Below are 25276 nucleotides of genomic sequence, written 5' to 3' on the forward strand. Positions count from 1 at the left end.
TGTCGCGGTCGCTATGGAGAACGCGCAGTCAGCAGCATGTCATGAGCATTTACTTTAAAGAAATAGCAAGTCACAGTATGCAAGTTAAATACTGTTGTTAAGATAAACAGCAGGAGAAGTGCTGCTTTTATAAAGAGCAAAGGGAATTGGGGAGTCTTTGAGAAAAATATAAAAACACGGAAAAGATAGAACAAGAGATAGCAGAGACAATAATTGGGTCACTGTCCAATGAAAATCATAATTATTTGTCAATAGAATCATGCACAAGTCTGACTATTCCCCATGTGAAGCATTTTAATTAAAAATATACCTAAGATAATACTAATCTGACTAGGTTTCCCAAAAGAAGCTCTCTCAACAGAAACTGCTTAGTTGGTGATTTGAAGGAGATTTTGCAGGTGACAATAGAAAGAGATATTAATGCTCATAATTTAACTACAGATATTTTCTTATACAGAGTTCAATGATGCAAAACATCCATATGGATGATCATGAATTGTTTGAACATCATGGCTTTTGTTATTATTTTGGTCGTTTGCACATGATGGTTTTATTGTCTAATTCTCACTGATATAGGCTTTTTTTTTTCTTCATTAATGATATGTAGCTGTGGCAACAAATAATTTATTTTAACTGTAGTTGAAGTTATTTACATGAGCAGTCTTTCTCATAAATTAATTTCCTTTATCAGCAAAGAACCAAATAAACTAGTAGCATTTCTTGATTGAGACAGTTTTCTTATCTCTTTATTCATTTTTCAGAATATTTATTGCCTTTCTCTGGTCTTCCAGCTATGTTTTTTTTTTTTGTCAAGTTGCTCATCATCATCAACAATGCCCTTTTTAGCATGTTGAACCTCACAAATTACCCTTGTTAATTAATTAAACAGTGTCTTTTCTGCTTACCAGTCTTGCTAGACTTTTAACTAGATCATCTCTTTACATTCTTGATGAAATGGATCAATTACTCCACAATGTTTCAGATTTTAGTTGTAGGACATTAGTGAATCTGATGTTAGAGAAAACATTATGCATCTTCCAGTTATTCTGAATTCTGTAGTACCATTTGCAAGTCATTGATGTTCAACCTATAAGTATAAACATGAGTATTGTCTGTATACGATCGACATTGTAAATGGCTATGCCACTCTTATGCAGCATATTTGATGAAGACACATTTGATATGGTTTTTAAATTGCTACAGGGATATCTGATGCTTGGTAGTGTCTAAACCCACCAACTACAATATAAAAATAAGTGGAAGATAGTGTCTGTGCGCTGGTGTTATATGATGCCATTATTTCAGTGGTGGAGAATTGCCCGGTTGTGAGCATTAGAATGAGTAACTAATTATAGGTACTTGTTATCAACTCTCAAACACCATTTAGAGACTTATCTCTGGCAGAAATGGCTGATTGGAACTGAATGCATGTGGATTAACACGAGTGGTACAGGAATGTTGTCTGAGACAGATGATTAGTTGAAAGTTTTCAACATCCTTGATTTGAGGCAGAAGAGGAATTTGGACTTGGAGAGGGCATAAATAAGACTCCTTTTCTTGTATTTTTCTGCAAAGAGTACGTGATACTGCCACAAAAGACAATGTTTTTGGTGCAGAAAAGGCTCTTTTGCCTTCTCTCATGTAACAAGTCCACCATCCATGTTTCCTCCTATCAACTCTGCAGTCTGTTTAGATTTTCCACTGCCGAAGAGCACAGTTCAAATCATGGATCAAACTTTACGTTGGTCGACCCCCTTGAGTCATGTGAACTTTCCTCAAAAGAGGCTGCAAAAAGGGCCAAGGATCGCATCTGTGAAAAAGAACTTTCAAGTTCAAGTCCTTCCATTGAGTTCTTCAAGCAGAGCGGTTGGAGTGATGCACTAGTCATGAAGCTTTTGCAGAGGGAACCCAGGTTGTTGCTCGCTAATGTAGAGACTGCCCTGAAGCCCAGGATGAGATCTTTGCAGGACATGGGATTTTCTGACACTGAAATAATTCAGCTGGTTTCATCATGTCCTACTCTGCTCCGTTTAAGTGATATCCAACCAAGGATCAACTTCTGGAGGTCACTTCTTGGTTCTAATGAGAGGTTAATTAAAGCCAGCAGGAGGAACATGTTTCTCCTTACTTCTAGCTTGGCTCAAAAGATTGAGCCCAATATATCTCTCTTGAGGGAATGTGGCATCAGTGAGCAATGCATCACGCAGATGCTGGTGGTAGTACCGAGTTTTTTTTGTCGAAAGAACAATTGTGTCAATGAATCTATCAAACGTGTTGAGGAGTTGGGTGTGTCACGTGACTGTAAAATGTGCCCTCAGGCACTTTTAACAGTCATGACCCTCAGCTGGTCCAGGTTTCATGCTACTTTTGAAACCCTGATGAGCTTTGGGTGGTCCCAACCAGACAGCATTGCTGCATTCAGTAGGTATCCAGTCATTTGGAATTACTCAAAGAAGAACTTATCTGACAAGATGACATTCCTGATGAAGGAAGCTGGTTGTGAGCTGACATATATCGTTGGTCATCCCATGCTTCTTACATATAGCTTGGAGAAGAGGTTGAGACCTCGATATGAAGTTATGAATTTTCTTGATCAGAATAAATTGCTGGATAAAGGACATGACCTGCTATCTGTCATCCTGCTATCTGAAGAGAAGTTCAGAAACAAATTCCTTTTCCTGCTACGCAAGGAGAAATTTATTGCTCAATATGATTCCTATGTTGTTGCTGTGCAGGGAAAGCACGATGTTGTTGCGGTAACCTAGGATTGCAAGTGCTTCCTTAAGACAAAGTGTAAACCTATTTTATGCTGACTGCAACTTAATCATTTTACATTTGTGACGATTTAAAATTCTCCTTGAGTTTCTTGGAGTATAACTTCCCTGTTGATTTGGTGATTGTTCTTCTATTTATGTTTTCTACAACAAAAGGTGCTTATTCTCTTATGCTGATGTCTCAAAAATTGGTGTGGGGGAAAGTCAATTACTTCAGGAAGGTAACCAAAATATCAAGCTTTTGTGTTCTGTTTCCACCATTTTTGGCTAATTCTGCCAGTCGATCGATCGGTGTCAACTTTGTCTCGGTCATGTTATTTGTTGTGGAGGCATGTTGGTAACTGTGCTGTCATTTAGATGATTGTGATCGAATTTAATAAGGATACCTTCCTTTTGAATGGGGACATCTCAAAGAATTATGTAAGAGCCGCTTGGACGGAAAATACTTCAAAGGCAACCACAGATGTGGATATGACTAACATTTTTGTTGTAGTCATATCCACACTCAGCTCATTAAATAATTATGTCCAGTTTAACCGTTTAATTGAACGCATTAAACAAATGATCTATATTAAGTTTGATACACATCTGTATTGTTATATAATTAGATTGTGTGTTTTACTTTGCTTGTGCGATCTAATAGACCCAACATGGCTCCCGTTTAATTGTGTGTTTCATTTTTTTCTTATAATGTTGTATTATCATTTTGGTGTCTTCAACATAAGGAATAGTATCATTATTTTTTTAGTGATATGTTTAGTTACTAAAATTTTAACTTAATAAAAAATTATAAGAGAAAAGACTCAGAAAAGTGAACAAAATATATTGTTGGATGATTGTGGGGGAACTATTGATTATAAATCAGTCATGATGTTATGATGCTGAAGAGTGTAAACTTCTTTTTAAAAATTGTGAAAAGACATAAAAGATATGTATTTGTAAGATTTTGGATAATAAAAAAATACAAATGGAGTTTACATTTTTCAGCAATAGTTTTTGAACCAAACAATAACCTTTAGTACTTTGAATAATTATCTTATTGAATTGTTTCTCAAGCACTCTGTACTTAGGTGTTTTTTATCATGGGAATTACCTATTAAGTTGCAACATCATCAACTACTTTTGTCTTTTTTTCTTTTTCATTAGGTCTCTACAAAAATCATCTATATTTTTGTAAGGTCGATAAAGTCATCATCTAAGTAAGATACTTGAAACGGATTATACAGACTACTCCTGTTGGGATGCATATGTAAGTTATGATAGACTACTCCAAAATAGACCCAAAATCTCAATGCATTTAGTTAACTATAACTAGTTCTAACTAAATCACAACTGATTTGTTGTGACGGGTTTGAATCACAACTGAATCAATGCATTTAGTTAGGTATAAATATGACTCGTTTGAATTGAATCAAACCAGAATCGGAGGTTCGATTGATTGCAAATCAAATCGTAATCGAGCAGGGGTAATTTAATTGAGGTTCCTAGGTTTGAAAAATTAAAATCAACGATCCCATAATTGATTATTCCGCTTCCTATTTAAACTATCGATTTGATGGTGTTTTATATAGATAAAAACCCCGATCAAATAGGTTGTAGATGGATAATTGGGCTTAAACAATTGGGCCCAATAGTATGTGCTTGGACCAACAATCGAATGAATGTCAAATTGGCTATATTTAGGGGTACTTTAATTATTTTATAATTAAAAATATTAAAATTAGAAAATAAATTAGTCATTCCAATAAACAAATAATAGCTAGTTATGAAGATATTTTAAGAAAAAAAATTAAAAACCCTATAGATACCCCAAAAAATCTTTTATTGTTTCTCAGATTAAGTACTTGTTGAAGTTTGAACGATTTGATGCTCTTTTCTTAATCCGATGGCAAGTGGAAGCTATCACTTCACCGTTGAGGAGGCTTTTGGAAACATGATCTTGATAATTCAAGAAAGCCAACATATCAATGTTGATGTTAAGATGTTGATATCATGGCTTTTATGATGGGGATATAAAGCGAAATAACCTTTGTATATGAATAAATACTAGCAGGCCATGATATGCAGCGGAATTAAATGAAATCACAATAAAATATAACACCAAGATATACGTAGAAACCCCCTCCAATATGAAGGGTAAAAACCACGGAGCAAACTAGAGATAATCTACTATGAGAATAATGAATATACAAATCTCAATCTCTTGCCCTAAACCTTAGGAACAATCACAAGAGAACAACTGGGATACAAGGATCACATCACTATCCACGATATCTAAAACCTTCCCAAGTAATCACAGCAAAAGTCTACTGTAGATTTGATCTAATATGAGATGAGAACACTGCTAGATGATTGAGAACAGTCTCTCTACATTATCCTTGTCTTCTTCCCTTTCTTTCTCTTCATTTTCTGCTTTCTTTTCCTCATTTTCTTTACAATCATGTGGCTATGTTCTTCTCTGGCCTATTTATGCTTTTTTCTGTCTCCAAAACACAGCCACCACACCCCCCTAATGTTAATTAGGGTTAGGTTAAGAGGGGGGTGAGCTGTGAGCTGCCCAAGCCCACTATGGGCTGAATTTGTGGGCTGCCAGTCCAATATTTTAAAAATATAGAAGAAAGAAGATATGATGATCAAACTCAAGTTAGATATCTTCAAGTTATACTTTAAAAATATCTGAAACACTGATGGCTCCTTCCATATTGTAATTATTGACTCTAAATTTTTAAATACAAAGAGGAAAGAAGATATAGAATATTTTGAAAGTATATCATGAAGAAACATCCATCACAAGTTGGTACGGTGAAAAATCAAACGTAAATTTTCGGATACCCTACTAATCTCACTTTTTATTATTCTATTGAAAAGAATATGAAACATTAGCTATATTTATTTTTGTTAAATATTTATTTATATCTACAACATTGGAATGTCTGTGAAATAATTTTAAAAATTTTAAAAGTTTTTAGAATGGTAACATCTAGTTTGACTAGTGTTTATATGTTACTGTAATTTTTTTTTCTTAATTGTTTGCATTGATATAGTTGGTGCATTATAAGAATATCAATACGATAATAATTTAAATTTGATAATAATGGCTACAAAATAAAAAATATAAATTATTATTATTAATTTTATTGATTTATTTAATTATATGGGTTTTTAATTTTGTATAGTTTAAATGACTTTTGTAATTATTTAACCGCTTATTATGAAAGTTTAGGAGTCGATGATATTAGTGATAAGATTAAAGATATTAAAAAATTAATTATTAACTTACATAATGCTAACTATAGCAGACAACATGATACCTTTGAAACTTCTTGGATTTAAGTTAGCAAAGGTAATAAAATTTGTAAGGGAGAAAAACTATTATTACAAAGACTTAAAAGCATCGAAAGGATCTTAAAGCTAAAACTTCAAGTTTATTTTGTATCTAATAATGTTTTTAAAGTTTGGTGATAGCTCTAAGTATAGAGTTTTCTATTCTTGAATAATGGACATGATACCTAATAACATTTCCAGTTTTAAGGATTAATACTAGTAACTTTAGTGTCGATGGTATCTGTGGAGTCAGCCTTCAATATAAGAGGACGAGTTCTACGTGAAACTAGATTAAATATGACCCTCGAACCAATTGATGTTTAAGTATGTATTAATAGATAAAAGCGATAAAACAAAACCAATATGTCTTATTAAACATATCAATTGAAAGGATGATTAGAATGTCCAATATTAAAAGAGATTAAATATTTATAAATTTACATAAATTTGTATTAACTTTTTTTATTATATCGTTAAACATTATACATCCATTTTTAAATTAAAAAATTATAATTTTTAAATAAAATAATTAAAAAAATATCAGTTCAAACTAAAATCAAAATCGATCAAACTGGAACTGAACCTTGCAGGTTCGATTTTTTATTATAAATTTTGCCAAACTAGAAATGATAATTCCGGAATTGAAATCAATTTACTTAGACTAGATATAACCTTACTGAAAGCCACCCTTTCCATAATCTGAGACTTGTTCTTTAACTCAAAACACAATGCCCTATCAATATTTAGATTATCAAATCTTATATTTGCTGGTTTAGTTAGTGACTTGAAGGAGAATATAATAATATGGTAACAATAAAAAGAGATTTGAATGCTTTAAATTTGACTACATATGTTTTCTTACACAGAGCATAAATAGTTTGGATATTATGGCTTTTGTTGTTATTGTTTTTGTTTGCACTTGTTGGATTTGTTAGCAAATTCTCACTGATTTAGATTATGCCAGTGAAGATTCTCACTGATTTAGATTATGGTTTTATTGAGAAAGTTCTTTACTACAGCTGAAGCCATTGATGTCACCGGGCGCCCGATAAGTGGGCCGAGCGAGCGAGTTCAACCGGGTGCAGCCCAGGCGCCCACGTGATTCAGGTTTCCTCAAGCCCGAGTCAAGTCAATTTGGACATCTGGTTCGATTGAACCAGATGAGAACCGCATTCTCAAAATTCCCACCCGTGCCCTAACTGCAGCGGTGAAACTGTCTCCTCCTATACAGCGACCGCGAATGCGGCGTTTTACTTGGCGAAAGGCGGCTGAAGCGGCGGCATCTTCCTCCGTCGAGTTCTTATCGCTGCGGCGTTTTCCTCGGAGAACGGTGGATGCTGTGGCTTCCTCTCCGTCAGCGAACGGTACAGCGCCCGGTATCTCTCTCTTACTCCTCCTCCTCCTTCGCCGTCGCACAATCCCTTCTCCTCCCTCCTCTTCCCTCTTCTCCCTTTCGTCGCAGCTCTCCCGCTTCCCCGACACCATCCTCCTCCTCCCTCCTCCCTCTTTCATCCGTTCATCGAAGCCCCCCGCCCCTCTTCCTCGATCCCTCCCCCTCCTCCACTTCCTAACAGTCCCCGCCCCCCGTTTTCCTACTCCGATCTCAACGGTCCCCTCTCCGTTTTCCTACTCCGGACCCGACAGCCCCATCTCCATTATCTTGCTCCGGCCCCGACAGCCCCCGACAAGCCCCCGTCTCCCTCCTCTACACCCCTCTTAGCCCTCTCTATACATCTTCCCCTCCCCTTTCCTACTCCCTGATAGTTACCCGCTACCCTCCCAACAAGCAGTCAGCAGCATGTCATGAGCATTTACTTTAAAGAAATAGCAAGTCACAGTATGCAAGTTAAATACTGTTGTTAAGATAGACAGCAGGAGAAGTGCTGCTTTTATAAAGAGCAAAGAGAATTGGGAAGTCTTAGAGAAAAAGAAACAAAAACACGGAAAGGATCGAACAAGAGATAGCAGAGACAATAATTGGGTCACTGTCCAAAGAAAATCATAATTATTTGTCAATAGAATCATGCACAAGTCGGACTATTCCTCATGTGAAGCATTTTAATTAAAAATATACCTAAGATAATACTAATTTGACTAGGTTTCCCGAAAGAAGCTCTCTCAACAGCAACTGCTTATTTCGATGAAGTGTTTGGTTCATCAAACCTCTTAGTTTTCTTATTATGTATACTGCATTGCAGTTTCCTTTTCAAGCACATCAGAAAATTTCAACACAAAACCCCAAATGTTACAAAGGACTTGACTCAATCTAAACTACAAGTTGAGTAAACAAATAGAATTTGACTTGATTTCCAAACCCGAAAATAGACCCAAAATCTCAAATGTATTTGGTTAGGTATAACCTTACACCTTTATGTCAGCATAGTGTGTTCGCTGCTGTAGTGCTGAAAGCAACTATCTCAGCTGCTTGAGGCTTGTTAGTACCTCAAAACACACAGGCCTGCTTATATTTCAATTGTCAAATCTTGTATTTGCTGGTTTAGTTGGTGATTTGAAGGGGCCTTTTCCAGTAACAACAGAAAGAGATTTGAATGCTCTTACTTTAACTACAGATATTTTCTTATACAGAGTTCAATGATGCAGAAGATCCGTATGGCTGATCATGAATAGTTTGGACATCATGGCTTTTGTTATTATTGTGGTTGTTTGCACTTGCTGGTTTTATTGGCAAATTCTCACTGATCTAGGCTTTTTTTTCTTCATTAATGATATTTAGCTGACGCCACATATATTTTTTTTTTACTGTAGTTGAAGTTATTTACATGACCAATCTTTCTCATAAATTAAGTTCCTTTATCAGCATAGAACCAAATAAACTAGTAGCATTTCTTGATTGAGACAGTTTTCTTATCCCTTTATTCATTTTTCAGAAAATTTATTGCCTTCTCTGGTCTTCCAGCTATGTTGTGTTTTTTTTTTTTGTCAAGTTGCTCATCATCATCAACAATGCCCTTTTTAGCATGTTGAACCTTACAAATTGCCCTTGTTAATTAATTAAACAGTGTCTTTTCTGCTTACCAGTCTTGCTAGACTTTTAACTAGATCATCTCTTTACATTCTTGATGAAATGGATCAATTACTCTGGAAGTGCTCATTTGAAATGTTTCAGATTTTAGTTGCAGGACATTAGTGAATCTGATGTTAGAGAAAACATTATGCATCTTCCAGTTATTCTGAATTCTGTAGTACCATTTGCAAGTCATTGATGTTCAACCTATAAGTATAAACTTGAGTATCGTCTGTATATGATCGACATTGTAAATGCCTATGCCACTCTTAATCAGCATATTTGATGAAGATACATTTGATATGGTTTTTAAATTGCTACAGGGATATAGGCTGCTTGGTAGTGTCTAAACCCACCAACTACAATATAAAAATAAGTGGAAGATAGTGTCTGTGCTCTGGTGTTGTATGATGCCAGTATTTCAGTGGTGGAGAATTGCTCGGATGTGAGCATTAGAATGAGTAACGAATTATAGGTACTCGTTATCAACTCTCAAACACCATTTAGAGACTTATCTCTGGAAGAAATGGCTGATTGGAGCTGAATGCATGTGGATTAACACGAGTGGTATAGGAATGTTGTCTGAGACAGATGATTAGTAGAAAGTTTTCAACATCCTTGATTTGAGGTAGAAGAGGAATTTGGACTTGGAGAGGGCAAATTAAGACTACTTTTCTTGTATTTTTCTGCAAACAGTACGTGATACTGCCTCAAAAGACAATGTTTTTGGTGCAGAAGAGGCTCTTTTGCCTTCTCTCGTGTAACAAGTCCACCGTCCATGTTTCCTCCTATCAACTCTGCAGTCTGTTTAGCTTTTCCATTGCCGAAGAGCACAGTTCAAATCATGGATCCAACTTTACGTTGGTCGACCCCCTTGAGTCATGTGAACTTTCCTCAAAAGAGGCCGCAAAAAGGGCCAAGGATCGCATCTGTGAAAAAGAACTTTCAAGTTCAAGTCCTTCCATTGAGTTCTTCAAGCAGAGCGGTTGGAGTGATCCACTAGTCATGAAGCTTTTGCAGAGGGAACCCAGGCTTCTACGTGCTAACGTAGAGACTATCCTGAAGCCCAGGATGAGATCTTTGCAGGACATGGGATTTTCTGACACTGAAATAGTTCAGCTGGTTTCATCATGTCCGTGTCTGCTCTATTTACGTGATATCCAACCAAGGATCGACTTCTGGAGGTCACTTCTTGGTTCTAATGAGATGTTAATTAAAGCCTGCAGGAGGAACATGTTTCTCCTTGCTTCTAGCTTGGCTCGAAAGATTGAGCCCAATATATCTCTCTTGAGGGAATGTGGCATCAGTGAGCAACACATCGCCCAGATGGTAGTGAGACTACCAAGTTTTTTATGTCATACAGAAAAATGTATCAAGGAAGCGATCAAACATGTTGAGGAGTTGGGTGTGTCACGTGACTGTAAAAAGTTCCCTCATGCACTTTTAACAGTCGTGACCCTGAGCAGGTCCAGGCATGATGATACCTTTGCAACCCTGATCAGCTATGGGTGGTCCCAACCAGATTGCGTTTCTGCATTCAGGAAGCATCCATCCATTTGGTCTTTGTCAAAGAAGACCTTATGTGACAAGATGACATTCCTGATGAAGGAAGCTGGTTGTGAGCTGACATATATCATTTGCCGTCCGGTGCTTCTTACATATAGCTTGGAGAAGAGGTTGAGACCTCGATATGAAGTTCTGAATTTTCTTGATCAGAATAAATTGCTGGATAAAGGACATGACCTGCTATCTGTCATCCTGCTATCTGAAGAGAAGTTCAGAAACAAATTCCTTTTCCTGCTACGCAAGGAGAAATTTATTTCTGTGCAGGGAAAGCACGATGTTGTTGCGGTAACCTAGGATTGCAATTGCTTCCTTAAGACAAAGTGTAAACCTATTGCATATTGACTGCAACTTAATCATTTTACATTTGTGACAATTTAAATTCTCCAAGAGTTTATTAGAGTAGAACTTCCATGTTGATTTTGTGATCTAATTAATAATGACACCTTCCTTTTGAAGGTTAAGGAATTGTGTAAGAGCCACTTGGACGGAACATTAAAAATTTACGACCTACACTTTAATTTAACGCATTAAACTACATATCTATATTAAATTTTGGTACACACCTGTGTTGTTACATATTTAGGTTAAGTATTTGACTTTGTGGCTCACGTGTTTGGTTTCATTTAATTATTGAGACCCATGCATATTGTCACATTTGGTCATTTAATTATAACATTCTTTTCAAGCACACTAGAAAATTTCAACAATCATCAAAATACTAAATGATCGAAAGGTGCCAAATAAAACTATAACGTGACTTATTATCTAACTCAAAAATAAACCTAAAATCTCAATGTATTTGATTAAGTATAACCTGACACCTTTTATCTCCGCGTATTCCTCTCTTGTAATACTGTAAGCCATTATCTCGGCAACTTGAGGCTTGTTCGTACCTTAAAACAAGTTGCACTACTTATATTTAAATTATCAAATCTTCTATTTGATGGTTTGGTTGGTTATTTAAAGGAGAATTTACTAGTAACAATACTAAGAGATTTTAAAAGTGCTAGGTAGGTCAAGCACTCATCTGATTCAACTGAGTCAGGAGCCCATTTCATTGGTAAACCATAAATTCAAACCTAAGAAAATGATTATATATCTAGTGTAACAAAACATATGAATCTGTCAAACCATAAATGAATTTGCATTGTAATTACCTCATATAGTCCATTGTGAATGAATCTGCATTAGAAAATAAAAATGAATTGGCAACAATAAACATGTGGTCTACAAAATGGTTCAGTTCTATTTTGATGAAGTGTTTGGTTCATCAAATCTGTTAGTTTCTTTATCTTATCTACCTTACTTCTTTTTCAAACACACCAATAAATTTCAATAATCAACAAAACCCCAAATGATCGAAATATTCTAAACAACTATAACATAACTTATTTCCAAACTCCAAAATAGACCCAATATCTAAATGCATTTAGTTAAGTATAACTAGTCCTTATCTAGATCCAATTTGAATCATAACTATATCAAATTGATAATTAATTATAGTTCTTGGATTTGAAAAATTGAAAATATGGGTCCAATGATTCCGATTCTGATTTGAATCATCAATTTGATCGTTTTTATATAAAAAAAATTGTTGGGCTCTAATGATAAGGCCCAACAGTCCTTGCTTGGCCCAACAATCGAGGGAGAAGAAAACGATTCGTTTGTCCCAGTGATATAAATGACTATATTTATGGATATTTTAGTTATTTTATAATTTAAATTTTAAAAAAATTATCCTTTCAACAACCAAGTAATCGATAGTTTTGGAGATATTTTAAAGAAAAAAAGAAAAAACCTTATAAATACTCTTGAAATCTCTAATTCTGTCTCACATCATTGATTAAGGGCTCATTGAAGTTTGAATGCTCTAATGCTTTTTTCTTAACATGATGGTAAGTGGAAGCTACAACTTCACCGTCAAGGAGGTGTTTGAAAATTCGATATTTATAATTTAATAAAGCCAACACATTAATGTGGATATTGAGCTGAAGGAAACAGATATCATGACTAAACTCAAGTTAGACATATTCAAACTATACTTAAAAAATGTCTAAAACATCGATGACTCCTTCCATATCACATGGAATTATTAGAGTTAAAAATTTTAAATTTAAAGAAGAAAAAAGATAAGAACATTATGGAAAAAACATCCAATAGCTATATTAATTCATTTTTTAGCACCATACTAATTCATTTTTTTTATTTTTTATATTAAAAATATGAAACATTAGCTATATTAAGTTTTGTTAAATATTTATCTTTTAATTTCGATGAAAAAATTAGATTTATTGATTATTGTCAAGGCTTTAAATCCTACCACACTTGCTCACACATTATATAATTTTTATAAAAAAAATATTATGTTTCCATTTATTTTGATATTTAGAGTGATCACTAACAAATATACACATATATAGGAATCACTTATCATTGGATTGATAGCAATTGGACCATATATAAAAAATTATTGCTTTTAGAGTTTTTGTTGAATGGCATATAATCAATAATATTTATGAAATGATAAATTTTATAATATATTATTTGATTCTTAAATTTTTCCATCGATTTTAATAATACAATGATAAATACCGCTTTTATTTTGAAATTACAAGAAGCTAGTCAGCTTGTTTTCCATGATTTTTTTTTTCATGTTAGATGTGCTTGTCATATTTTGAATTTGTGTGCACAACAAGGACTTAGATCTTTTTGAACTTTTATATATCCTATTAAGCAACCTATTTCATTCTTGTGAAGTCATCCATAAGTAATGAAAAAATAAGTTAAATTTTATAAATTAAATGATAAAAAGATCAAAATATTTTTTAGAGATGTTTCTACCTAATGGAATTCAATATATAAATTATTTTAAAAATCTTTTGAATATAAAAAATTATTATATATTTTTATTTCAAATAATATTATGAAAGTTTACTTATATTCACAACATTGGAATGCATGTGAAAGAATTTTTAAATTTTTAAATTTTTTAATAATTTAATATATATTTTACTAGTGCTTATTATCTTACTATGCATATTTTTTTGTTGTTTGTATTAATATGCTTAGTTAATTATAAGAATATAAATATGATAATAATTTTAATATTATAATAATGATTATAAAATTAAAAAAAGATAAAATATTTTTTAATTCTATCGATTTTTTTAATTACATATGTTTTTAACCCTCGTAGAAGATTAAGTGACTATAGTAATTATTCAATTATTTAACCACTTATTATGAAAGTTTAGGAGTCAATGATATTGGTCATAAAATTAAAGATTGTTAAATCTCGAATTTTATGGTAAAATCGATTGATGAAGTTGTGATTTAATATGCAATAACGTAAGATTAATCTCGATCAAGGAAAAGTAATTCGAATAAAGAAGAAATAATCATACGTTGGGCTGAAGTAGAACATGTCAAAAGATTGGACGTCATGCTGGAGGACTGGTTGATATATCGGAAGGATTTCGTGCCATGAATTCGAGCATCGGGTCAAAAAATCGAAAATTGCGTGAGTCTATCATGTCGATTGGGTAATATGTTGAAAGAGAGGATGATGCATCAAAGGACCAGATGAAGCATCAAATGAATCAATAATATGCTAGATAAGATGGGATTCATTCTTATAATTGTGTGTTTAGATCAAGTTAATTTAGATCTAATTGAGTCAATTTTGGGATAAAACAATGCAACTCAATTAGGGGCTCATTGGGCCTAAGTTGGGGTTGTTTTGGGCCAAGTGGAAGGCCCATTCAGTGACCTTGAACTGGCCCAAGCGGTGGCACCGCTTGAGGCTTAGCTTCATAAGGTGTCTGGGTGGTGATATCACCCAAACAAAATCTCCGAGACTATGTGAAGCGGTGGTACTGACTAGTGTTAATGTGAGACTAGGCGATAGTACCATATAGTGTATAGACGATAGTACCACCCAGTGTCAGACTGATAGGTGGTGGTACCGCCAATTGTCAGTCCGGTAGGTGGTGGTACCGCCCAGTATTGACAATGGAACCGCTAGTACCTTGAAAACCCGGGATGAGACTGTTTTGACTCTAAATTTGAATCCATTTGAGGTCTATAAATATCCTACTCATCCTTGCTCGGTTAACACAAGAATTGAGAATAAATTTGTAAGAAAATGCTATTGTAATTTAGTGAGAATTTTTCTCATTTTCTCAATTTTTGTTTAAGGGAGGGATGAGTGACTTATAAAGGTTATCTTTTAAACATGAGAAAAGTATTGTAATAGGGTATTTAATCTTTGCCTATTGAAAGACGATTGATAGTGAAAGTTGGTGGCCTCGATGGAGGAAGAATCAGGATTGATGTAGGTTACGATGACCGAATCACTATAAACGCGATGTGCACTTTATATTCTACTTTAAATTATTGTTGCCTATTGATTCAAACGTTAGCTTGTACTCTACATTTAAACATCTTTTCGATATGAGATTTATCGAATAAAAATTTTGAATCGATGTAATTTTTATAAAAATACTTATTCACCCTCCTTTCTTAGTGCCAATTTCGATCATAATAGAAATATTAAAAAATTAATTATTAACTTATATTACTATTATAGTGCTAACTATAATAGACAACCTTCCAAACTTCTCTATCAATAGATCAAGTTATTAGAGAAAATAAAAATTGTAAGAGAGAAAAACTATTATTACAAAGATAAAAAAATCAAAGGGATCATCAAGGTCAATCTAACAATTTTTTTTTAGTGTTGCGACAATACTAGTAGAAAGTTCTTTACTACGGCTGAAACCATTGATGTCACCGGCCGCCCGATAAGTGGGCCGGGCGAGCGAGTTCAACCGGGTGCAGCCCAGGCACCCGAATGATTCAGGTTTCGTCGAGCCCGAGTCAAGTAAATTTGGTTCTCTGGTTCGATTCAACCAGATGAGAACGACATCCTCAAATTCGGACCCGTGCCCTAAATGCAGCGGTGAAACTGTCTCCTTCTCTACAGCGACCGCGACTGCGGCGTTTTCCTCGGCGAAAGGCGGCAGCAGCGGCGGCATCTTCCTCCGTCGAGCTCTTATCGCTGCGGCGTTTTCCTCCGAGAACGGTGGATGCTGCGGCTTCCTCTCCGTCAGCGAACGGTACAGCGCCCGGTATCTCTCTCTTACTCCTCCTCCTCTTCCTCCTCCATCGCCGTTGCAGAATCCCTTCTCCTCCCTCCTCCTGCCTCTTCCCCCATTCGTCGCAGCTCTCCCGCTTCCCCGACACCATCCTCCTCCTCCCTTCTCCTTCCTCCTCCCTCTTTCACCCGTTCATCGCAGCCCCCCGCCCCTCTTCCCCTCCCCCTCGCCCTCCTCCACTTCATCACAGGCCCCGCCCCCCGTTTTCCTTCTCCGATCCCAACAGTCCCCTCTCCGTTTACCTACTCCGCACCCGACAGCCCCCTCTCCATTATCTTGCTCCGGCCTCGACAGCCACCATCTCCCTCCTCTACACCCCTCTTCGCTCTCTCTACACATCTTCCCCTCCCCTTTCCTTCTCCCTGATAGTTACCCGCTACCCTCCCAACAAGCAGTCAGCAGCTTATCATGAGCATTTACTTAAAAGAAATAGAAAGTCACAGTATGCATGTTAAATACTGTTGTTAAGATAGACAGCAGGAGAAGTGCTGCTTTTATAAAGAGCAAAGGGAATTGGGGAGTCTTAGAGAAAAAGAAAAAAACATGGAAAAGATAGAACAAGAGATAGCAGAGACAATAATTGGGTCACTGTCCAAAGAAAATCATAATTATTTCAGTAGAATCATGTACAAGTCTGACTATTCCTCATGTGAAGCATTTTAATTAAAAATATACCTAAGATAATACTAATTTGACTAGGTTTCCCAATAGAAGCTCTCTCAACAGCAACTGCTTATTTTGATGAAGCGTTTGGTTCATCAGACGTCTTAGTTTTCTTATTATCTTTACTGCATTGCAGTTTCTTTTTCAAGCACATCAGAAAATTTCAACACAAAACCCCAAATGACACAAGGGACTTGACTCAATCTAAACTACAAGTTGAGTCAACAACTAGAATTTGACTTGATTTCCAAACCCGAAAATAGACCCAAAATCTCAATGTATTTGGTCAGGTATAACCTTACACCTTTATGTCAGCATAGTGTGTTCTCTGTTGTAGTGCTGAAAGCAACTATCTCTGCTAATCGAGACTTGTTCGTACCTCAAAACACACAGGCCTGCTTATATTTGAATTGTCAAATCTGGTATTTGCTGGTTTAGTTGGTGATTTGAAGGGGCCTTTTCCAGTAACAACAGAAAGAGATTTGAATGCTCTTACTTTAACTACAGATAATTGATAAGACCCTAAAGGTCTTATCGTCGCTCTGATACCAAATGATAAGACCCTAAAATCTTATCGTGGAAGAAAGGGGAGAAATGAGGATGATAATGATCGCTTCGAGGGGATCGGCCTCCTTGATCGCTTCGAGGGGATCGGCCCTCCTTGATCACTTCGAGGGGATCAACCCTCCTTGATCACTTCGAGGGGATCGACCTCCTAGGGTTTGTCCAAAGACAGAATAATATTTTTCATAGATTACTGAAAAGAAGCAGTTACATCCCTATTTATAGAGTTCCACACAGAGTCCATCAGGACTTGAACTCTAATAATAAATAAATATTAGATAAACCTCTACTTGACTCTAACTGAACCAAACCGACTCAATAAACAAATGGACTAAACATACTCAATAAACATTACTCAAAAGCTCAGAAAAAGGGTCCTAACAGTTCCTCCCTCTTCAAATCAGCCTTGTCCTCAAGGCTGAGCAGCATCAATCTCGGGGAGCTTCTCTTTCAGCACTTTAGCCATAGCTTATCTGCAACGCATCACAACCCGTTGATCAAGTAAGTATGGTCTCCACTTTTTGAGAGTGTAAGCAACAGGTCGATTTTTCAGTATAGTAATCGTTGCATGAAACTTCTGGCCCTGTATAATCAATTTTATCTTTGAACCTTTGCTATCACAAGTGAAAATACGTCCATCAATGATCTTTACTTCGAATCTGTAATAGTCTTCGATGTGGTGGGCCAATCGGTCAACAGTCTCACTGTCCATAAAATTGTTAGTGCTACTAGTATCAATCAAAACTATAATAGGCTGATGCTCTCGAGTTCCGGCAACTTCCATAGTTTGCGGGTTAGAGTAATCGGCTAATGTATGCATTATATGTGCGGTAGGTTCAACGTCTTCATTAGAATTTATACCTTCATGATCGGAGTCCACATTCTTCGCTTTCGGCTCCTCTCCAATTGGTTCAATCATCAGAAGTTGCCCTTCTTTACATCAATGCTCCATACTCCATTTTTCATCATAATACAAACCCTTTGCTGATCTTTCCTTAAGTTCTTCTTGGGTTAGTCTTCGTCTGTCAAGGCTTTGGTTGGGAATAGATAGGGCTGGTAGCTTACTAATCATCTGGTTATTGTCACTTTTGTTTCCATGATTTTCCCTGTTGATTTTTTTCTCATGTAGGTGTGCGAATGAGATTGCAGCTATCATAGTGCGAGGTTGACGAGCCTTAACTTCACACCGGATCTCTGGAATAAGACCTTCAATAAATGTATCCAGAAGTTGTCGTTCCGACCAATCTCTAGCTTGATTTGATAATCTTTCAAACCTACTCTGATATTCCAACACTGTAGAAGTCTGACAAATTTTTGAGAGCTCTCCATCCGCCTTCATATCTGAGTAGATTGTGTCACAATCTTGGGTCCTTTTTCCAGTATTTTCATATCTGTGCAACATAGAATTTGAGCTCCCACTTGTTGAAATTTACTAAGGCTCCCCAGTAAGTCCTTTTTGAAATCATTAAGTATTTCATGCAATCGGTTCTCAATTCTGATTTCCAATGTTTCCATTTGTGCTTTCATTGAGTTATCGGTGGCCATTTTGTAAAACCGCAAATCTGTAATCTCAACTCCTGTTTTTGGTGTCAAGACTAGGGCATAAATCACTGCCCTACTCGGTGTTGTTGTTGTGATGCAATCGGTGGTAGCACTATTGGAATGAAGGGTTGCTGCGAGGATATGGGGATGTAGCTGCGTTCGCTGCATGGGAGGCAACGATGCTTGCTGTGGTCGTTGCGTGGAGGGATCACTACTGCTGAGGGCTGGGAGGCAGCGATGGTTGTGTGGCTGGGGTAGCACCGCCAAGGGCTCGCCGCTGCGATGGCTGCGACGGCGCAGATGGAAGGCAGCGTTGCTCTGTCTCTATCACACTGCGGAAGGAGGCACTGGTGAGAGGCAACGATGCTTGTTACAATTGCTACGTGGAGGGATCGCTGCTACTGAGGACTGAGAGGTAGCGATGGTGGTGCGGTTGGGGGCAGCATCGGCAAGGGCTCGCCGATGCGGTGGCTGCGACGGAGGAAGAGTTGCTGCCCTGTGTTTCAGTTGCTGTGTGAGATGAGAGCGTCGGGGGCTAGAAGGCGACGACTGCAACTGTTGTGACTCACGGAAGCGATCGCTAAATAGTCAGGTTGAGGCTGCGATGATGGCATCCGGTGGCTGCAGCAGTGGAGGCAGAGCAAGGGAGAGGCAGCGTTGAAGTGGTCGGGGTTGAGGTTGCAGTGGAGAATAGGAATCGACGGTGGCTCTGCGGGAACAAAGGCAATTGGTGATTTACCTTGTTTCTGTTACCAGAGTAAGGGAGAGGCTACGAGGATCACGGCTGGGCGACGAGCAGCGTTGTCACTGGCTGGGCAGTAGCAGCGACAGTGACGGTAGCCGGCGTTCGCAGCAACAAGGGGACCCATGACTGTGGTGCGGTTGGAAACAAGGGCAGCAAGGTGAGCTGCCTGTGCTCTGTTTCGGTTGCAAAGGATGCAGAGCAACGTGGAGCGGCGGCTAGGAGGCGAGCGGCAGTCGTCGCACGGTGGCCCGCAGCGGTGATGGGTCGGCTGGGCGGCGACAGCGCTGGAGGGGAAGAGGAGTGCTGGAGGTGGCGCGGCTGCGATCGACGAGGGGCTGCAGCAACAGAGGAACTCTGTTTCTGCAACCGCTGCAACGAGGGGCTGCGGCAACCGGTGGTTGCGGTTGCGACCCAAGGGGGGGGCACGACTGGGAGGCGGGCGGCGGTGATCGAGCGATCGGGAAGCAGCGGCGGCAGTGGAGAAAAAGGCAGCGAGCGTCGTCGTTGGCCGGGAAGTTGCGATGCTGGAGAAGGGAAACAGGGTGCTCTGTTTCTATCGCACCACAGCCGGAGCCGCTGGCGATGCTGGCAACGGCGGTGCGGCAGTGAAGAAGGAGGCAGCAGTGGTGGCGTGGCTGGAAGCAGCGTCACCAACGATCGCCGACGAGGGGAGGTCGAGCGGCTGCGGCTGCGACCCAAGGGGAGGCGGCAACGACAGTAGGGTTGGGATGGACGCTGGCAGCGTCGTCTCCTGGCCGGGGAACAGCGGCGGCGGTGGTTGTCGGCCGGGAAGCGGGGCGATGGTGGGCGCTGGCCGGAGAGCAGCAGCGGCGGGTGGGTTGGCCGGAAGCAGGGGACGCAGGGGTGGCTGCGGCTTCTTCTTCCTCTCGTGTTTCTTCTTTTCTTTTTTTTTTTTTTTTTTTTGATCGAGATGGGGCAGCGAGGAGGTCGAGCGGTGGTCGAAGGTCGCTGGCCGGGGAGAAGCAGCGACAACGGTGAAGAAAGAGTTGCCTTGTAGTGGTGGTGGGGAAGAAGGGAAGCAAGGTTGCGGCGGGTTGCGCCAAGGATCGTGGCTCTGATACCAAATGATAAGACCCTAACGGTCTTATCGTCGCTCTGATACCAAATGATAAGACCCTAAAATCTTATCGTGGAAGAAAGGGGAGAAATGAGGATGATAATGATCGCTTCGAGGGGATCGGCCTCCTTGATCTCTTCGAGGGGATCGGCCCTCCTTGAGCACTTCGAGGGGATCGACCTTCTAGGGTTTGTCCAAAGACAGAATAATATTTTTCATAGATTACTGAAAAGAAACGGTTACATCCCTATTTATAGAGTTCCACCCAGAGTCCATCAGGACTTGAACTCTAATAATAAATAAATATTAGATAAACCTCTACTTGACTCTAACTAAACCAAACCGACTCAATAAACAAATGGACTAAACAGACTCAATAAACATTATTCAAAAGCTCAGAAAAAGGGTCCTAACAATAATTTCTTACACAGAGTTCAATGATGCAGAAGATCCATATGGCTGATCATGAATAGTTTGGACATCATGGCTTTTGTTATTATCGTGGTTGCTTGCCCTTGCCTCTTTTATTGGCAAATTATCACTGATCTAGGTTTTTTTTCTTCATTAATTATATGTAGCTGACGCCACATATAATTTTTTTTTACTGTAGTTGAAGTTATTTACATGAGCAATCTTTCTCATAAATTAAGTTCTTTTATCAGCATAGAACCAAATAAACTAATAGCATTACTTGATTGAGGCAGTTTTCTTATCTCTGTATTCATTTTTCAGAAAATTTATTGCCTTTCTCTGGTCTTCCAGCTGTGTTGTTTTTTTTTGTCAAGTTGCTCATCATCATCAACAATGCCTTTTTTAGCATGTTGAACCTCACAATTTACTGTTGTTAATTAATTCAACAGTGTCTTTTCTACTTACCAGTCTTGCAAGACTTATAACTAGATCATCTCTCTACATTCTTGATGAAAAGGATAAATTATTCTGGAATTGCTCATTTGAAATGTTCCAGGTTTTAGTTATAGGACATTACTGAATCTGATTGTAGAGAAAACATTATGCATCTTCCTGTTATTCTGAATTCTGTAGTACCATTTGGAAGTCATTGATGTTCAACCGACAAGTATAAACATGAGTATCGTCTGTATACGATCAACATGGTAAATGCCTTTGCTACTCTTATGCAGCATATTTGATGAAGATACATTTGATATGGTTTTTAAATTGCTACAGGGATATGGGATGCTTGGTAGTGTCTAAACCCACCAACTACAATGGAAAAATAAGTGGAATATTGTGTCTGTGCGCTGGTGTTGTCTGATGCCATTATTTCAGTGGTGGAGAATTGCTCGGATATGAGCATGATAATAAGTAACTAAGCATAGGTACTCTTTATCAACTCTCAAACACCATTTAGAGACTTATCTCTGAAAGAAATGGCTGATTGGAACTAAATGCATGTGCATTAACATGATTGGTAAAGGAATGTTGTCTGAGACAGATGATTAGTCGAAAGTTTTCAACATCCTTGATTTGAGGTAGAAGAGGAATTTGGACTTGGAGAGGGCATAAACAAGACTACTTTTCTTGTATTTTTCTGCAAACAGTGCGGGATACTGCCTCAAAAGACTAATGTTTTCGGTCCAGCAGAGGCTCTTTTACCTTCTCTCTTGTAACAAGTCCAACATCCATCTTTCCTCCTATCAACTCTGCAGTCTGTTTAGCTTTTCCACTGCCAAAGAGCACAGTTCAAATCATAGATCCAACTTTACATTGGTCGACCCCCTTGAGTCATGTGAACTTTCCTCAAAAGAGGCTGCAAAAACGGCTGATGATCGCATCTGTGAAAAAAAACTTTCAAGTTCAAGTCCTTCCATTGAGTTCTTTAAGCAGAGTGGTTGGAGTGATGCACAAGTCATGAAGCTTATGCAGAGGGAACCCGGGTTTCTACGTGCTAACGTAGAGACTATCCTGAAGCCTAGGATGAGATCTTTGCAGGACATGGGATTTTCTGACACTGAAATAGTTCAGCTGGTTTCATCATGTCCAAGGGTGCTCCTTCTACGTGACATCCAACTGAGGATCAACTTCTGGAGGTCACTTCTTGGTTCTAATGAGTGGTTAATTAAAGCCTTCAGGAGGAGCATGTTTCTCCTTACTTCTAGCTTGGCTCGAAAGATTGAGCCCAATATATCTCTCTTGAGGGAATGTGGCATTAGTGAACAACGCATTGCGCAGATGGTGGTGAAACTACCAAGATTTTTATGTCGAACAGAAAAATGTATCAAGGAATTTATCGAACACGTTGAGGAGTTGGGTGTGTCACGTGACTGTAAAATCTTCCCTCGTGCACTATTATCAGTCATGACCCTGAGCAGGTCCAGGTTTGATGCTACCTTTGCAACCCTGATGAGCTTTGGGTGGTCCCAACCAGACTGCATTGCTGCATTCAGGAGGCATCCAGTCATTTGGAATCTCTCAAAGAAGAACTTATGTGATAAGATGACATTCCTGATGAAGGAAGCTGGTTGTGAGCTGACATATATCATTTATCATCCTGTGCTTCTTACATATAGCTTGGAGAAGAGGTTGAGACCTCGATATGAAGTTATGAATTTTCTTGATCAGAATAAATTGCTGGATAAAGGATATAACCTGCAATTTGTCGTGAAGCTATCTGAAGAGAAGTTCAGAAACAAATTCCTTTTCCTGCTACGCAAGGAGAATTTTATTGCTCAATATGATTCCTATGTCGTTGCTGTGCATGGAAAGCACGACGTTGTTGTGGAAAACTAGGATTGCAAGTGCTTCCTTAAGACAAAGTGTCAACCTATTGCATGCTGACTGCAAGTTAATCACTTTTTATTTGTGACCATTTAAATTCTGCAGGAGTTTCTTTGAGTATAACTTCCACGTTGATTTGGTGATTGTTCTTCTATTTATTTTTTCTACAACAAAAGGTACTGTTTCTTTTATGCTGATGTCTCAGAAATTGGTGTGGGGGAAAGTCAATTACTTCAGAAAGGTAACCAAATAAAAGATTGCTGGATATTAGTTTCTAGTTCAAGAACCAAGTGCTAAATTCATGGTGTAGTGTGTTCATATGCTCTTTATAGAAGTTGGTCTGCTGATGATCAACTAAGAAACTGATGTAATGTTGAAGTTAATAAGGTTGAGAACTACTATTTCTCTGCCGAACCCAAAAATTTGATGATGAGAATTTGTAGATTAAGAAAGGCAACAGTGTCAATAAAAAATTATTGTGTTATCGATACATTGGTTACACTTTATCTCATTGGGAGTCAAGAAAATAAATTTATTATTTGTGAAGTAAAACGAGTAAAACGAAAAGCTAAGAATTATGATGACAAAATATTTTAAACGGTAAAAAAAAAGAAAAAAGAGGGGGTTTAAACCCCACGTGATTCAAACACACAACCTTGCACCATGGATCATTGTGTTCTATAGTGTATTTGAAATAAATATCTTAAGCATTCTATAGTGTATTTGAAATAAATATCTTAAGCATAATAGAAATGATCGTCATCATTTTAGGGCTAGAGATTTCTAGACACCACGGAGGCCAAAGACAAGATAAAATATAGTTTCAAACTTTTAACACTTCCTTTAAATCTTAGTGATCAAGAAATAATAGAAGAATTTTGTATTGGATGATTTGTCAATAAATTTTATTTTTCGTCGGCTACGATACTTCTTTAATGCTTTTTCAACATAATACTTAATTCTTACCTTCATTATTGTGAGTCTTGTAGTAAGAACTGTTTCTTTCTAATCAAGTGGTTATTAAGTTTATTATCGTGATTCTTTTAGTAAGAACTTAACGGATATGCAAGATTAAGCTGTGTATACTTGGGGTTCATACAAATTTCTCTAGTATTTCATATAATATTTCTAAACAAAGAATTGAATGCTTTTCGATAATAAGTTCTTGTAAAGCATTGGGTACCTGAAACATAAAGTCAAATCTTAGAATAAGGTTATATCTAAAGTAACATAACTTATGATGCTAGATTTATTTTATAAAATGAGACTTTTGATAGAACCATCGTGGATTCTGAGCTTGTGGTTGATCTCTTTAGGGGATCAACCTTCTTGGAACTCTATAGGGGTTCTTCCTCCAAGTTGCTGCTAAAAATATTCATCTATTTCTTATTAAAAGAGGATGAATACATGACTATTTATAAGGCTTCTAAACCTCAACTCCTAATAGGACTCTTACTCAAGACTTCTACTTCTAACCAACTCTATAAATTGGTTAGAAGTAGATTTTACATGAATGCCTAGCTAGAGTCCTAACAACTTTTTAATCCACAAATTGATTAGATATTTTTTCGCATAAAAATTTGATGTTACATAATTATTTTAATTTGCTTTCGTAGGCTTCTCTATCATCAAATGTCTACCGAGAGATGTATTGGCTTTCATAGTATAATATTTATATTTATTATTTTAGGGGAGTCAAAAAATCTCTTCTTTCCTACCTATTGCTAGGAACGTAATTGTTCTCGTCTAAGTTGTACAGTAACATTGTGATACTTATTTCAAAGGATCAATCGTAACCTCATTAAGTCCACTAAAAAATTATATTAAAAAAATTAATATTTTCTTATTTTATGTACCGCTTTATAATTTTCATATCAAGCATCATCAAAACACCAAATGATGCAAAGGAGCCGAATAAAACTATAATGTAACTTATTTCCAAACTCAAAATCTGAATGCATTTGGTTAGGTATAACCTTACACCTTTATCTCACTATGTTCTCTTCTCTACTGCAGTGTTAAAAGTCATTATCTTGGCAACTTGAGGCTTGTTCTTACCTTAAAACAAGTTGCCCAGCTTATATTTCAATGATCAAATAT

The 25276-nt window shown here is 37.5% G+C and overlaps 2 protein-coding genes and 1 long non-coding RNA gene across 4 annotated transcripts; all 3 read left to right on the plus strand.

Moving 5' to 3' along the window:
* Window positions 1-1601: 1601 nt before the first annotated feature.
* On the plus strand, window positions 1602-2765 carry LOC135586166 (uncharacterized). The gene has a single exon (XM_065085362.1). The coding sequence runs from the start codon at window positions 1602-1604 to the stop codon at window positions 2763-2765; it is 1164 nt and encodes a 387-aa protein (XP_064941434.1).
* Window positions 2766-7290: 4525 nt separating this feature from the next.
* Window positions 7291-11106, plus strand: LOC135594690 (uncharacterized). Of its 2 annotated transcripts, none has more exons than XM_065085135.1 (2): window positions 7291-7462; window positions 9447-11106. In XM_065085135.1, the coding sequence occupies exon 2, from the start codon at window positions 9844-9846 to the stop codon at window positions 10981-10983; it is 1140 nt and encodes a 379-aa protein (XP_064941207.1). In that variant the 5' UTR covers window positions 7291-7462; window positions 9447-9843; the 3' UTR covers window positions 10984-11106. The 2 variants fall into 2 exon arrangements, with proteins under 2 accessions (XP_064941207.1, XP_064941206.1); XM_065085134.1 differs by having other exon boundaries at window positions 7292-7474.
* Window positions 11107-15528: 4422 nt separating this feature from the next.
* Window positions 15529-23367, plus strand: LOC135594691 (uncharacterized). The gene is made up of 2 exons (XR_010480197.1): window positions 15529-15818; window positions 21626-23367. It is a non-coding gene; the product is annotated as an uncharacterized LOC135594691 (long non-coding RNA).
* The last annotated feature ends 1909 nt before the right edge of the window (window positions 23368-25276 follow it).

The sequence above is a fragment of the Musa acuminata genome, chromosome BXJ1-10 (genome assembly GCF_036884655.1).
Source record: "Musa acuminata AAA Group cultivar baxijiao chromosome BXJ1-10, Cavendish_Baxijiao_AAA, whole genome shotgun sequence".
NCBI lineage: Eukaryota > Viridiplantae > Streptophyta > Magnoliopsida > Zingiberales > Musaceae > Musa > Musa acuminata.

What these genes read in the sequence shown, in the direction of transcription:
- LOC135586166 (XM_065085362.1), top strand. Translation starts at nt 1,602, where the DNA reads ATGTTTTTGGTGCAGAAAAGGCTCTTTTGCCTTCTCTCATGTAACAAG.
- LOC135594690 (XM_065085135.1), top strand. Translation starts at nt 9,844, where the DNA reads ATGTTTTTGGTGCAGAAGAGGCTCTTTTGCCTTCTCTCGTGTAACAAG.